This window comes from Schistocerca serialis, chromosome 2 (genome assembly GCF_023864345.2).
Source record: "Schistocerca serialis cubense isolate TAMUIC-IGC-003099 chromosome 2, iqSchSeri2.2, whole genome shotgun sequence".
In the NCBI taxonomy this organism is placed as follows: Eukaryota; Metazoa; Arthropoda; class Insecta; order Orthoptera; family Acrididae; genus Schistocerca; species Schistocerca serialis.
The window spans coordinates 133,356,228-133,373,606 of NC_064639.1; the positions used below are offsets into that span (position 1 = coordinate 133,356,228).

A 17,379-nucleotide genomic window follows, 5' to 3' on the forward strand; every position below is an offset into this window, starting at 1 on the left:
TTGAACCTACTTTTTATAGGAGAGAAAATGTTGGTGACTTGACTATGGTAGGAGGTGGTAAGCAACTGCATAGAATAAGTTTAGCATCTGGGTTATTCACCAATGAATGACCCACGTGGCACAGGACTGTTGACAGGGCTGACTTAAGAGATTGATTAGGATATTGCATAGAACGGGTGGATGATAGAATGCATGATGAAGATATGATTATGCGTGGTAAGATGTGCCTCATCTTGGAACACAACTAGAGGTAGACAAACTTCTGGCAACAGATGTGGTTGAGTTCTGGTCAGTGACTGGTTCACAGTGGCTATAGGTTTGATGATAACACATGAAGAGACAACATAATAAATCTATTTCTTAATTGGCTGGGCAGAATATTGTCAGCTCCCAAAGGCTTGGCTTTTTGTTTTTTTGCTTCTCGGCAAGTGATAGCTGCCACAAGGAAAGTGATTTTGCTAGTTTGTATCCTTGATAAGAACAGAGGTTTTTATGCACTCTTCTGAGTGATGATGATCCTCTTCTTGGAAGATGGTTCATTTTTTGAAATTATGTATTTCAGCCTTACGGGTCTGACCGGAGACTGAAATATGTAACTAAAAATTTTTGTTTAAAAGTTGGTCACAGTATTGAGAAGGACCAGGTAGAGTAGACATGGGAACAGATGTTGGTTGAGTCTCTGCAGAAAAGGGAAGAGACTGTCCTTGCACTGTGTTCAAATAATGAAGACTGGACAAAGGGTTTTAGATGAATAGGAAGGATACCTCTAAGAGCCCCATAAACAAGTTAAAACAAAACAGTACGATGTGGATATCCATGGCACTTAGATGGATTTGTGAGTAAATTTGACTGTCAAAAGAATTAACAATAATAAGGGATCAGAATGTGGTTGCCAAATTTTTTTTACGGAGGATTAGGTTGGTCTAGTATTAAGAGAACTCTGGGAATGATAAGTGTTCTGTGGCAAGTCCATGGGCAAGGGGATGTTGGTGTAGAGGGATATAGCATTCACAATAACAAGTAATAACTTTGTAAGGGGACATTTAAGTATGGAGACAACAGACAACTGGTTGAAGTTGCTGTACAATGGAGGAAGAGAATCTTTCTGTAGAAACATTGTAACAAACTAGCCGTAACAGGGGAAACCAGTAGAGATACCAGTGACAATGGTTTTGCGGAGGTTAGATTTAAAGGCAGGTGTATGAGGGGTTGCTGATGTAATAATGATGGGTTGAGTTGATAACTTTTCAGATGAACCTTCTGTTTTGAAGAGCTGTTGGTCTTCTAGAATGTGATAGTAGTAGTAAGACTTTAAAACAATGGTTTCAGAAGATGGGAAGACGCCTTCAGCCAAATAGTCACTGTGATTCCTGACAACAGTGGTACAGCCCTTGTCCACATGAAGAACGATAAGGTCAGTGCTTTAACCATCAATTTAGTGTGCGTGCTGCTTCATAATTTACACATGAAGTTTGTGCTTGATTCGGCCAATAGAGGCCCCTGTCCTGCTAATACAACAGCAGTTGCATGAGTGGCTTTCTGGCTGCTCCTCCTATAAAACTAGTGTCTACATAGGCTGGAGTGCAAGGCTCTGCTGGCTGCTTGTGTATTGCTAATTGTACTGTACATTGTATGCCATGTGTGTGTACTGTTCGAGCAAGAAATCACAATGTTCTTGGGTTAGAAAAGTCAGGATTAGTTTTAAGGCCACGAATAGTTTCCATCTCATAGATGTGATGTTGGATTCATGGAATCAGTTTTATTGAGCACATGTGGACTGGCATCAGAAAGCAAAAAATCGTTGCTAATTGACCTTTGTGAACTGTGAGCAGTTATGCATAAGATACTTTAAACATGTCATGGAGTCCACACCATGATCTGTTGCAACAGCTTTCATAGTAAGAGGCGTGTGTCTAATTCAAATGCTCATGAGCATATATCTTTGACACTGAAACAAAATAAGTACATTATGTTACGTTTTCTTTTGGGAAAAAAAAACTAATGAATTTGAATAGTAGTTAAGGAATAAAGGGCAGTGACAATTTCTGAACACACATTAAATCACATGGGGGAGGGGTGGGGGGGCTCAGTAAAACAATACAGTTTTGTGGTACAGTTATCCACAAAAAGAAACACACAAACTTTGTGTGAGACAAGCCAATGCACTACGAAAGAATACTTTCAAACAGGTAAAACTGAATTAGCTGGTTGCTCAAATGTTCAAATGTGTGTGAGTTCCTAAGGGACCAAACTGCTGTCATCGGTCCCTAGACTTACGTACCACTTAAACTAACTTATTCTAAGAACAACACACACACTCACGCCCGAGGGAGGACTCGAACCTTCGGTGGGAGGTGCCGCGCAATCCATGACATGGTGCCTCAAACTGCACGGCCACTCCACGTGGCTCACTGGTTACTAAGAATATGCTAGAAACACAACTAGGTCTGCAACTTGGCAGACAAACTGCACTGTGCACAGATCAAGGTAGACAGACTGGCTGCAGAGCAAACTTTTGAGACATCTGGAGCACATGTTAGTGATGTGAACCACTGCTGATCTTAAGAGCTCACTTTGTGTCACAAGGAATACTGTGGATTCTCAATATGCAGAAATTACAATGACTGCTGTATCCTGTGACCTGAAGCAATTGTCCACATTAGTCACACAACACATGGGAAAACCCCATAATGAAGCTGAATTTTGTGAGTGACCATTTCTGATTATCTCAACAGGACAGTAAGAAGATAAATGTTGTTGCAGTCCCATACACTGATAACACAGGTTACTGAGTGTGAATGAACTTTATTACTAAGTAGGTAGAAAGGAAACAGTTATGAAAAGTTTTGATGGTTTGCGCCAAATGTAGATCAAGGTGTGTTGTAAGGACACTTCTGTCTGTAGATGACCCATGGAAAATATTGTCACATGAATCATTACAGTCTTTTAGATATGCAATCAGGCAGCCTACACCAGTAATGCTTAACAAGCTATGCTTTCCTTCTACATAGCAGGCACCTGTATGCTTGCTGAACAGTCCACATTAGAATGAACAAAATCACTTTCGATTATCTCATATGTTGTGTGACAATGTATCAGTTGGAGCTAAAATTTCATTTCCATGTGAGCTATTAAATCATTTACAACTTTTAATATACTTCACCACTAAAATCTTCCCACTGCTTTCAGTTTGGCCATATTGACAACATCTTATTCAGCAAAGCCAGTGAAGGAAAGGAATGCAATTCTGCAAAGGACTTTCTCTGTTAGCTTCGTCAATCCTCTCATAAATCATGAAAACAGTTTACTTGACTGGGATAGGATATAAGGTCTACTTGCAATGACTTAAATACAAATGCCAATAACTGAAAAAAGTTTTATTAAATTACTGAAAGCAATATAAATTTAAAAGCTGCTGTAGTAAGAATACTTGTGTCAAACATTTTATTGATGCTTTTTGTAGTTTTTATTGATGCTTTTTGTAGCTTATAAAAAAGTAAGCCTCTACACATGACTTTCTGTATTTCATAAAAATCAGTTTCCTTGAAAAATTATGAAGTTCAGTATAAAATGACTTGTAAATAATAAGAAATCCCTGAGTTAATATATCAGTTTAGAATTATCAGACAAAAATTATCTACACACTGTGTTGAAAGTCTGCTTTTACACCAGATCTTAGTTGATATAGATACTTCATTTCTCAGTTTTCATTCACATTTTGGTGACTAGAATTTTAATTTTCCAACAGGTTCACTGTTCAGGAAGAAAATACGAAGAAGGATGTCACATGTTCCATTTTACATCCATCACAACTTTATCTCATCTGCTGTATGAACATGTTGTTGAGTGGTGTATATGTACATTCCTTTAGAACTAATAAAAGTTTGCACATTATCTGCTCATATCACATTAAAAATAGTATTAACATCAAAATTAATATTTACATCATTATGAGAAATCTCTACAAGTGCAACAGGCAATGAAAGTCTTGTAAATATAGTAATTCAGTACAACTGGAAACCATAATTAAACCCAACATTTCAATATACAAAGCAGGCATTAGAAAAATAGTCAATTTGCAATCAATACATGTGTTCAGTATGCCACCATACAGGGGCTGGATACAGATTTGTTCTATGTGGCATCAATGCCTAAGTATACCAATGGATCAATTATTTAGTTGCAATGATGAATTAAAATAGAGGGGTTACCAATTATTACCACAGTGCATCATTACCACTATATGAGGAACAAATTTTGGCTTTGAGAACTCTTGTTATCTTACTTTATGATTCAATCTCCTTACACATATCAATTCTATTTAGGGGAACTGCACTTAAATTGATGACAATGAATGTAAAACCAATATGATAATGTGACATGGAGGTACATATTTTTAACTGCAAATCACTATGCTTTGTGTAATCTTAATTAACAAGCTTGATATGTCACACTCCTTGTTATGATGTAAACGAAGGAAAGAGTAAAGCTGAGGCACTGAGAGGTAGGCAGGTACATCAACATGACTGAACTTGCAGCTAACCAGGATAGGTCCTCAGCAGTGGGATTGACTTTTTTGAACCATATATACGATGATGTAAATTAAGATCCCAGGCATCACACTCTGCGGTCATTTACTGGGAGAGCGGCGGCGGCGGCGGGGGGGGGGGGGGGGGGGGGGGGGGGGGGGGGAGGGGGGGGGGGTGTATTGCGTGGTGTAATGGATAGGGTGCAGCTTTCATGTGCAGAAGGTTGTGGGTTCACATCTCATCAGGCACTACAATTAAAAAGAAAAATCTTTATTGAACAGACTCTGATCATTATTTTCGTTCAAATTATTGGTTTAAATATCATTTTTTATTTCTGTTTCATTGTCACATCATTTTAATCATCGTATGAACTTTTAAATTTGTTCTCATTTTTTCTTTACATCATTCGCTTTTCACTCAGAATTTTTGTGAAAATGAACTTAATTATATTTATATGTTGTAATATTTAAATATCTGAAACTGCCGATCTATTAGTTAAAAAACAAAAGATGAAACAAGCTATTCACCAGGTACTGGTATGTAATGGTATGACGTACCGTAGCAGCACATCAAAAGTGTTTAAATTGCACTGATTCTGCATTATTTCTCTTCCCCATTTCCATATCCGCATATGCAATTAGTTTCTGTGTTATAATGTGTTAAATAGGGAAAGTTTAGTTACAACAACCCAGTATACTGACTGTGCAATGATGTCAAAAATGTATTTTCATTACAAGACATGCATTTTTCTTTATGGTAATCGAAATACAAACATTTAAAACATAGCTCAAACTCCTGTTGCGCTACGGACAAAATAATACAGATGAAGATTTAAATGAAAGAAGGATTATAAGTAAAACAAAATTCAATGGACGAAGAAATAGAATGATGAAAAAGAAAGAAATTAAACTGAAATACATAATATTAATTAAAATTACATGAACAAAGATTTCAAGTGGTAAAAGAATGATAGGAAGAAAAATGAGAGCAAATGAAGAAGTTGATACAATGATTAAAATGATGTGACACAGGAATAGAAATAAAATGACCAAAATCATTTCGATAAAAATAAAGATCAAACAATGAAAAATCCAGGGTAAAATGTAATGATATTATGAGAAGGAAAGCTGCCACTCACCATATAGCGGAGATGCCAAGTTGCAGATAGGCACAACAAAAAGATGCTCACAATTATATCTTTCGGCTGTTAAGGTCTTCGTCAACAATACAATGCCTACTGTTCATGAAGGCCTTAACGGCTGAAAGCTATAATTGTGAGAATCTTTTTGTTGTGCCTATCTGCAACTCAGTATTTCTGCTATACGGTGAGTGGCAATTTCCCTTCTCATAAAATTGTTTGAAAATAAAGAAAATTTTAAATTACCTGACAAGATTCGAACCAATGACCTTCTACATTTAGAGGCCTTACCCTTTTCATTACACCACACAATCAGTCAATACAATGCTCCTTCTTTAATGCTAATGAGCATCATGCAAAATTCCGATTTTTTTTCATAAATTACTTGCAAATGAGGCCCCATCAGGGTGAATGGATGCCGGGTGTTACACTTAGGGTCTTAACCTACATCACTGTGTGGAAGGTTTCAAAAAGTTGATCCCACTTCTGGGGACCTCTCCTTGTAAGTCTTAAATGTCCCTCCTTCATATTAAGCCCCCCCTCCCCCCAACACACACATTCTCTGCAATGTCAGCAGGTCTCTCTCTCTCTCTCTCTCTCTCTCTCTCTCTCTCTCTCTCTCTCTGTGTGTGTGTGTGTGTGTGTGTGTGTGTGTGCGCGCGCGCCTTCCCAGTTTGGCTTCCACAAAGGATTATGTAAAGAGATACCAACTTACAATCTCATGAATTTCTGACAGAACTAGACAAGAAAAATTATTCTGTGGTATTTTCTATGTCTTAGCCACTGGCCTTCAGTTTTGTAGATTTAAAAAAAAAATCTACCAAGAAAAATAAAAATGTTTGGCATTATAGGTATCCTCCTTATAAGGATCAAGCAATATCTCAACAGATGACATTAATAAATGATATCACTCACAAATAGTATATTTATGCTTTATAACGAGAGTGAATTTGAAGATCAATAAAACAAGATGATCAGTAATTGTTCATAGAGCCAAAAACAGAATGACAAAGCAAAACAAGAAACCTTTCAAACTTTCTCTTTCCTCTTTGTCTCCTCTCAACTTGGAATCTGGATGACCCGCCCTCCTTTCCCACCATAGCCAACCAATCACCTTTTCTTCCATCACAGAGGAACACAATAGTTCCAAAACTTGGGATTTTTTCCTTCGTTTTATTCTGAAGTGTTTGTTGTGTCATTATTAGTAATTTAATAGTTTCCTGAATAGAATTTTCCTTTGCATAATACAGCTCAGCTCATAAATATATTTGTCTTGTCACCTTATGCAACTTGCTGAACTAAAAGAGAGTGACTACAAATCCTTGTATTTTGCAGTCCATTCAGACTGTGAATTTGGTCTGCTTCAACTTATATCTAACTGCAACCAATGCATTGGTCTGATGTCTCCGCATCTGCGAACCTCCCTCCAGACTTGCTTCTTTTTCTAAATTTTCCTCTGTCATTTGTCTTCCATTTCATACTGAATTTTACATTATGTTTTTGTATCATTTTGCAATTGTCATGGCATGATTTTGGTCTTTTACTGAAAACAAACATTTGCTGTTTCTTCTTACTTTTTGAAATTATGCCAGTGTTTTTGAACACCCTACATCTCAAATCTTCAGATTAGATAACATTATGAAAAGGATAGATTGCTACTCACCACATAGCGGAGACGATGAGTTACACATATGGACAACATTTCATAATATTGTCATTATTCCATTCTGGGTTTTCCGTTGTTTGTATCATCAGATTAAGAATTTTTTATTTTGTCATTTTATGCCTTAATTCCTATATTAGCAGATTTAAACTGAAATTTCACATGTATTAGTTTTGGTTGTCACATGACTATAACACTGGTAAACAAGGGTATATTTGAATTTTTTGTCACATTGTGTTGTTGAGCTCCTTTTCTAATCCGATGGTATAAAATATAAATTTGTGAAATTTTTCACGAAGCTCTGAGAGTTCTACCATTTTCCTAAATGTAATGTAATGAAAACAGTGGAAGCAAGTAAAGCCTTGGATACTACTACGTCTTTTGAAATGTTGCAGTTTTAATTCAGTAAATATAATTGGGTGATTTTAATAATAACACCGTTAGTGCAGTTTCTTGCTCCAGAACAGAGCTGTTATGTAAAGGCACCAATAGATCTAGCAGATTTTTTTCAGTAAGCATGTAAATCTACTATATAACAGCAACACACTATCACCTGATGAAAGATGACAGTCACTGAATAATACACTAATAAAAATAAATAACAGCTTCTATACAAGAATTTTTTGTCTTCTTAAATCTACTTATGTGCATAGTGATGTGCATTATTTACACATCACATTTTATGAGCTCCAGTTCATGTATAAGAACTGATTACAAGTTTACATTGGCATGATAGAGCTGTACAAAAAACTATGTACAAATTACTTTTCAGAACAACAGAAAAATATATCCCTCTTTAAAATATTTCTGAAGCACAATGCCTGTCAAATTTATGAAAGTGTTTTCATTTTCTTCTACAGAAGAAGTCAAATCAATATGAAAAGTGTGATTATGGCACAAGGAAAAAGTATAGTATCAAAATAATATGCTATTTGCATTGGCAGTGAAAGGAAGCCCCATTAACAGCAGTAAGCACCAGAATAAAACTTCTGCTACAAAAGGTTTCTGACCATTTACGTCAGAAATATGTTCAGAACATTTTTATGTCATCCTAATATGTAACATGTTGCACTCAACACGTTTTTCTATGGTCTAATTGTAACGGATGCCCAGCAGCAATTTCAGCAAGTTCCTCAACAAGTTTGCTCATGTTGTAGCTGTAGTTTAATCCCTTAGCTGCAAGACCAGTAAGACTCTCCAGTTTTTCACTGCCCTTGTAGGGCTTCACACTATTCTCACATTGTGGACCAAAGCTTACCTGAGTGCCTTGATTTACACCAGAGCCACTGCTGTAAGTACTACCACGGCTGTTCAATTCACACATACCAATATCTTCAGAAGGTGTTGTTTGAGTACCAACTTCACGACTTCTCACATGTATCCTAGTATTAGCGCCCACAGTACAGGGGCCAACACCAACAGTCCTTACCCTACTACCACCCAGTGTGTGGTGTGTGAACACAGATGCATCAGAAAGTGATCCGGCCAACCGCTGTAACTCAGGACAGTACGATGTTGTGTCATCATATGATGCTCCTAAAAAGTTTGCATCGTCATCTGAAATCTCACTTAATTTTATATCATCTGGAATGTTAGTACTCATGTAAAGCTGATTTTTATTGTATGATGAGCTTGTAACAGCACCTTTTGTCCTCATTGTGGTGGGGAGATCACAGAAACTGCTTTGATTGGCAACTGCTATAACACTAGTATCCTTATTTGTAGACAACTCAATATCTTTATTCACAATGCCTGACCCACAAGAACAAGCTTTTTTATCTTGCACTTCATCTTCATTTTCTTTAAACTTGTAGTCTTTCTTATTCTCCGTTTCATCTGTGGTGTCCACAATGGTGTCCTTAACTGCTTCATTTTTGTCACTTTGAACGCCATCTAGCACCTCACATTCTATTTCATCACACTTTTTACAGTCGCTTAAATCTTCTTCAGATCCACAACTGCTCTGCCCTAGTAAAGCAGAAGGTAAGGGCAGCATTAGCTTTAAACCATCAAGGCCTGCACTCGCCTCTCTTCGCTTCATAAGGTTGGGGACCATTGATGATATATCAGAATTACCAATTGTTAGAGCAGTTAAAATCTGAAAAAGAAAAGAAAAAAATAGTCAGTTAATGTTCAGAAACAAGTACCACTTCTTTGTCACCTGTGGTAACAATGTACGGTAGGCACTTTTTTAGCACAGCAGAGAGTTATCAAAAATTCTAATTTTCATTGTTTACTGCAATTCATGTGCTGTTTCCTCAACTTTAATTATGTTATGGACAAAATATGTTAATTTATGAACAGCAGATAATGGCCTAGAGAATTAAGTCTACTTTTATGAGCAACTTACAAGAAATTTCAGATGTAATTACTTTACACACCCTTGTACAAGAAGACATCTGTATCAGAATGGACCACATAAAACAATCACCTGCTGTAATCTTAACTAGGAAAAGCAAGTACTGTTTTGAGAATTTATGCCAGTGTGTTTTATGACAGATAAGGATATACATGTGAGTTATTCAATCACATGAAGTTTGTTATAACAATTTTACAAAGTTACTTCTGTAAGTACTTGTTTTTCAATTCACTTCACCCACCCTTAAATAAGAGCTGCTCACAAGGAGGAGGGAAGAGGAGGAGGAGGAGGAGGAGGAGGAGGAGGAAGAAGAAGAAGAAGAAGAAGAAGAAGACAGTTTGGTGTGGCTTGTAACTATCTTAGCACTGCCTCTGTAACTTCACTGTCATCTGAAAATTTCTGACCTTGCAAATGTTGTTTCACAAGTTCAAAGCTGATGGTGCCAAGCATGGAGTGTAGACAGATGTTTCAACAGTACACATTTCAGATCCTTCCTATGCGCAGCAGCATTAGGGTATGAATTGTTAGATAAGACACTAGTATTTTTAGCATATAGCACGTATCCCATTACGTAACTAAAATATTAATGTGGTGAATACAAGTCACAGTTTGGCCTCTCTTTTAGACATTCTTCGTAACACACTACAAGAATGACAGTATGACTATTGAAGTTGATGACTGCCTGTGTCTCGCATCCCCCCCCCCCCCCCCCGACCAAATATAAAGGATACTTCAACTCCATCAATTGCTCTATAGTTTGTAATGATGCATCTATGACTCATCTGTCACAAGGAAACCATAAAGGTCAAAGTGCTCCTGGGGAATTGCCCGATGCATTCATACCCTCTTACTTCATTTATTACAGCCAAAGTCATCACGGATGAGGCTCTGTGCATATCTGTGATCGTTCTGAAAGACACAATTTGAACAAATGAAGCACCTGTTCGCAAAAAAACTAGTTGGTGTGCTCTCTGTCTCTCAATTCATTTGCCTCTTCTGTTCTGCTGTTCATTGTTGACAGTACATTTTTTAAAAATCTTTTTATCTTTTCATGTACCCATATACACTATGGTTATTTTAGTAACTGCCTGCACACTGACCTTTATACCATTGTAAATTTCAGACAGTGCAATACCTCTGTAACAAGAAAAACAAACAACACTTTGTTGCTTTTGTGTGGTGCATACTGACAGTGGCATGGTAATGTAAAATGTATATTTGCACTACTATATCACCACTGCATCTCTGGTCTGTATTACTAATAAACAAGTGTTGGTATTATAACACAGTATTTGTCGTGCCTGTACCTCACTGGAAGTTGTAGATGTATTTCGGAATTCAATTCTATAGTCTAGAAATTTTGTACTCAGATGGGTTAGATGTTTGTTTCCACCCTGGCATGTATCCATTCCAAAGGCTTTTATATCTTAGCTTGTGTATTAATCAGTGGCAGCTGTTGTTTGAGAGAATAAGAGCACAAGAACACCCTAATTTTTGACAGTTATTCTTCTTTGAGTGCTGTTTAATGTAATGTAGATGCGGTAATCTAAAATACATGACACCAAATTTACCATGTTGTGCTACATTGCTCTTCTAGACTCAGTGAAGCTAGGCATCAAAGTCAAGAGCACACTCTCACTTGTGCATGTTTTAAGGAGCTTCTGGACATGCACAGCTGGCGTGACATAATTGCCTTATGGGAAAAATACATACAGATTTGGTAAACATAGTGCATAGTTCTCAGCAAGAACTGCTAGGCCTTACCACTCAACTACAAGTTTATGTCAATGCCACGAGGTGAAAGCACACTGCAGTGGACTTATCCACAGTCGCTTCGCATAAATCCCACCATGCAGTAGCACACTCCACAGATATGGTAATTCACTCACTACATACTAGAATTTTTTGGAAATCACTATATGTTATGGTTATACTCACCGAGAAACCTATTTTGTGGGATTCTGAATGAAATACAGTATATTAAGGTTTGGATTTTATGATACAGTAATTCATTCGAGGTGCTAAGGACCATAAACCACATCATTGTCAGTTCAAAACTGACAATGATGTGCTTTATATTGAATGCAAAATTTATTCATGCTGCTGGTATCTGTTGACCTTATGGTGTGTCATTTTTATCTGTACTGTATGCCCACATTGTACATATGTCTGAACATTCATGAAAAGCTGTCTCACTGGTTTCCCTGCTATTCACTTAAATAGGGGAGGGGAGTTGAAGATGGTATGCTTTTGGTCCTTATGGCTCTCAACGCCTCATTTGTATTCTAGTTAAGTGACCTTGCTGATAGATAGAGTGGAGAGCAGCTATGAAGGCGGGTGAGGATCGGATGCGCAGAAGCATGCAGAATTGTACCACGTGACTCACAGCCAATTGCACATCAATGACTTTCTTGTCTTAGTTCTGTGCAGATTGAGCTGTGTTCGGAAGTTCTAACTGTTTATTTCAGTTACAGTGTTCCTTACTGAGTGCTGACTGTCGTCATAGTGTTCATTATGAGTGATGGTGAGCTATCACACAAAGTATTATACAAATAGGCAAGAGGAATAGTGTTCTATGTGTTCCAATACTGTAAGAGACAATCTTCTGCTGAATCTACACTGGCACAAGGCGGAGGTCGCGCCGTTGCCAAATGCCGTGAGCCGACAGCTGAAGCCTGTGGTGTTGGTTTGAGGACCGTTCAGAAAATATCCAGTGAAGCTAAGACATCAATGCAAGCCTGTGGCGCAAATCTTTTCAGATCAGCCAAAAAAAAAAAAAAAAAAAAAAAAAAAAAAAAAAAAAACAAAAACGGGGGTGAGCTAAGCTAGGCGATTTTGCAAAAAACGTTTTAAGGCGCATAGTGTTCAGCATGTATGCTGAAGGCGAGTATCCAACAGCAGAGAAACTAGATTCGCGTATGAAAGAAGCTGAAAATTTTAGCGGAAGCAAATGGACCACGTTGAGGATACTGAAAGACATGGGGTTCAGGTATCAGAAAACAAACGATGGTAGGAAATTACTAATGGAACAAAGCGATATTGTAGCTGCAAGGACTGTGTTTTTGAGAACAATGCAGGAGATCAGAGAAGCTGGCATATCTCGAATTTATTACTTAGCTGAAACTTTCGATAATCAGAACCATGCAAGGGCTATGTGCTGGAAAACGAGCGATAGGTATGGTGGATTAAAAGTTCCTATTGGTAAGGGTAACAGAATTACAGTGCTTCATGTCAGATCAGCAGATAATGGCTTTTTCCCCCCAGGATAAGCTGATTTTTAAGGTGTCAAAGGCTAATAATTCTGAAGATTATCACTATGAAATGATGTACAGTGTCTTCAAAAGGTGGTTTACACAACAATTCCTGAACCTTCAGTTATAGTCATGGACAATGCGAGCATCCACTCAGTACAAGTGAACAAAGCTTCAAATATGAACTCCAAAAAGGCAGGTGTTATTGCATGGCTGTCATCTAATGGAATACCTCATAACTCGTCACATACCACAGCAGAATTGCTGGTTCTTGCCAGTCAACACAAGCCTGCATACAGAGTTTATGATACAGATGAAATTGCAAAGCAGTATGGACACTGTATCGTTAGGTTACCCCATACCACTGCCATTACAACCCAATTGAGCTGGTATGGGCTCAGGTGAAAGCATATATTGCGAAACAGAACAATACATTCAAAATTGCAGATGTTGAGAGACTTCCACGAGGCAATAGACAGAATCCCAAAGTCTACATGGACAGCTTGCGTAACACACGCAGAAAAACTGCAAGATGAAGATTACAACAGGGAAATTGGCAGGGACACGGTTGTGGAACCATTCGTCATAAATATTGCTGAGTCTGGTTCATCTATGTCGAACAGTGAAGACAATGGCATGGATTTCTGGTTGTGAAGTATGTAAGTACCAATTACTGCTACTTATGACTTTATTTGTGAGACCGTGACCGCAGCAGCACAAAAAATTAGTAGAAGCTCAAGTTTCATCATTGACCTTGTAACAATGCTATTTTCTTCATAAAACATATATTAAGTACACATACTATAATGCTGTAGCAGGTTGCACAATGAAAGAAAATTAGCTTTTAGTAACACATCAAATGACCTGTTTCTGATACCCTTATGATCACATTATTAAAACTTGAAAATGGTTTAAAAGTATTCGATCACTATGGATGCCTAATGGAAGCAATGCAAAAATTCGTTTGATTAACAAAACAAATTGTTGTCGTTCAAAAGACAGAACATTAAACATTGACAGTTTTTAAAGAAAGAATGAAGTTACATCATGATTACTGACAAAATAGTGTGTGTATCGCCTTGAGATTGAAGCTCTTTCGTCTGTGTTTGCTTTGCAGATAAACTGCTCTTTTGGAAGGGATCCGCCTTGAGCAAAACACAATTGTTTCTTTTTGTGCTATCACCCAGAGACATTGCATTGAGGTTTCAGCATCATCGCTGGGCTTTCATTTGCTTTCTGTTATACAAAAAATTTTGCATATGTATCTTGTTACCACAGACAGTGGTTTCCTGTTTGTTTTTGTTTTTGTTTACAGCTGTTTTACTGTCAGAGTATTTGGTCTTCAACCATATAGAACTTAATGTACAGAAATTATTTATCTTGATATTTTATACGATGGGGAATGTTGTGATTGCGTTTAATATTAATTAATTCTATGTGCAAGGTTGTGTGTGGGCGCGCACGTAAGGATTCTTGTTACTAAGAATGAAGTTCTTAAAGTTCACTGTGGAACAATGTTTATGCTAGAGTGCCGTCAGCTGTCTCAGTGCATGAACTGACGGAAGGAAATTGACAGCATTGCAATGTATCTTCTGTTCCTCCCCCCCCCCCTCTCAATCTCAATCTCAATCTCTCTCTCTCTCTTTCTCTCTGTGCAGAACATGCAAGGCCCCCATCTTCGTAGCTGCTCTGAGTTCTAGTACTACTTTTTTGAATTTAATAATTTCTGCAGATGGTAGTTTGTGTTGGAGTTGGTTGTTTACTGTGCAGGAATTGGCTTTCCTGTGCAGTGTCGACATGAACTCTGTTGAACCTGTACTAAGTTCTAACAGAAAAGAGGGGTACCAGGGAAACTTAGCCGCAAAGGAAGTAGGGCCCCCCAGACCACATCCACTGTCTGAGAAAGTGATGAAATCAAATAAGTGTGACTTCAAGCAAACATTTAACAAAGAAGTTTATAATAAGTATAAGTTGTTGAGTGGGTGCAATGTAAGAATGCCTGATTTTCAGCCTTGAAATAAATTTGTCAAGTAATATATGTATTAGGGATCTTGTACATTTGTCCGAAAACATAAAAAAGCACGAAAACTCCCACTCGCACACAAATGTGAAATGGAGAGTAGTGAAAGCTTATACATTATTTCCTCCTTGCCATAAACTGTACTTAATGATGTACAAGACAACAAAATTCCACATAACAATTCTTCCTTTTTTTCAGGCATAATTTTGCACTCTCATATTTATCTGGATTTAAGAATTGTGAACACCCAGAATGTATACCTATGAGCCACCACTGGTATCAATCACAATTTTTGAGGTTAATGCAAAACTTCATAATGTAATATCACTGACTGACAATGCATTGCATTTTGATATGATACTTCGACAGTTGTCCACTTCGTAAGCCACCTGCTCAGTGGCAAGTGAGCTCCTTTGGAGCAGTTTGCCTGAAATGTGAGACACTACCTACTATGCTTTTGCTTGCAACTCAGTCCTCCTCAAAACAAAACCAAGAGGGAGAAGAAGAAGAAGAAGAAGAAGAAGAAGAAGAAGACTCACTGTCATTACCTGAGAATGTATTTTTTCTGGAAATCTATTGTAAAATCTACGGACATAAAGTAAAATCCGTGGACATAAACACAGTGCACTATCCATACCTGAGCACCAAGCTGACTCTCCTGAGATGATGAACTGCCTTTCCTAACCACAAGGGGCCCCATTCTCGTTCCAACTCTGCATCGAGTAAAGTCTCTCCTTCGTCGCTTACTGCGATGTGTTCGTCCTCTTGTTACATTAACTGTAGGAAGTGGTGTTGCTCTTGTTTTCCGAGTTGCTGTTACTTCTGCTATTTGAACCGAAACTTGTGAATCCAACGAATGGCGACGTGACTCTACCGACACCCTGAAAAGTGACATCATAAGAAGAGAATCTTTTCACACATGCTTGAAATTTTTATTAAACAATTAAGAGGCTAATTTATTTATAATTTTTTCTTGTGCACTGCTTCAAAATTTATAGTACCCAAGCAAAATATTAATACAGTATTCCAATTAGGTGTATGAAAGACCCTTCAGAAAGCTTTGAGAATGACTGGATTCTTGTCCACTGTCCCACTTCCAAAAAAGACACATTGGAAACATCCAGTCTAATGTAATGCTTTCATTGTTCATGTTCCACTCTGTATTCAGTTAACAGTCACTCATCCCTATGTGCTAAGTTTTTCTGATTTCGAAATGGGTGATAAGTATACATTTACTGTCCTACATGATTACATTTGGAGATTCTTCTCTTTCCATTCTTTCAAACGTTCTTATGCGCAGAAGACATTTTCATTGAGATGCAAGTAGCTTGATGTACCCCAGCACCAGCTTAGAATTGCAGCATCTATTAACACAATTTATGTACTGTTGGGACTGGATTAGTGGTCACCTCTCAAGATTTTACACATAAATCTTCATATGAGGAAGGCTGGCAGTTAGCAGATATATCACCATATAATTCCAGCAACACATGTTTCAGTGTTTGAAATTTTATCAACAGATGCTTTTTTTACTGCTTTTGAGCTGCCAGAACCAGACCTACGCTCAACATCATAAGTGGTGATGAAATATTTCTATACTAAGAAGCGAAACTGCAGTAATGTATCTGGATGTTTGCAATGAATCTTGTCCACCAAAAGTGGAAATACCAAAGTACATTGGCAAAATTGGTGTGAAGGTCCTTTGCTGTAAATGGATGCAGCAGCGTAAGCACAGTAAAAGAAGGTATGGCAATTGTTATGTCAGAGTAACTTTTGTAAAATTTATATAAAACTCCCAAAGTGGCCTTAAGAGGTCTTGCATGTTGTCTCATTTGATGATAAAAATGCACCTTCCCAGAGGTCAGCAGCTCACAGAGTGTGACGCTGGCTGAACTATTCAAGGGGTAGGGACATGCCAGCCTGTAAAGAAAACTATGCTTGGCACCAATGGCAAAGCATCGTTTTTTGTAGGGTAGGCTCAGAATTACAAATTTTGTAAAACAAAACCTTAAAACAAATCCTCTACAACAGAAACACTTCAAAAGTAACTTTCTACTAAGCTGAAATTACTACAGAAACTATTATAAATAAATGCATAAAAATATTAAACAGCTGCACAGTCATAAAGATATAACACATAGTAACACATCGTTACATCTTCTTATAAATTTGTTCTATCCTCCTGCCCTTGTTCTGGCCATAATCATCGATGACTCAAGATACAAAATCCTGCCGATTGGTTGAAGATTTCTGAATACTTACTTCTGTTTCATTAAAATTAATTTCAGATACTCCTGCTGAATTTATAAGGCTCTTAGCTTCCATTCTGCATTTCAGAATAATTTCCTCACATTTTCATCTTTCACCAGCCTTTTTCAAATTTTCAATTTAAAGCTTACAGGATCTTAGGTCCACAGTT

General features: G+C 37.5%; 1 protein-coding gene across 1 annotated transcript in view; it reads right to left on the reverse strand.

Annotated features, from left to right (window-relative positions):
* Positions 1 to 4,714: 4,714 nt before the first annotated feature.
* LOC126456839 (smoothened homolog) overlaps positions 4,715 to 17,379 on the reverse strand; it is a 120,386-nt gene continuing 107,721 nt past the window's right edge. The window contains exons 12-13 of the mRNA XM_050092648.1: positions 15,598 to 15,841; positions 4,715 to 9,428 (exon numbers count right to left, since the gene is read on the reverse strand). Coding sequence (XP_049948605.1) covers positions 8,403 to 9,428; positions 15,598 to 15,841 — 1,270 coding nt within the window. The 3' untranslated portion in view covers positions 4,715 to 8,402. The remainder of the gene's footprint in view (positions 9,429 to 15,597; positions 15,842 to 17,379) is intronic.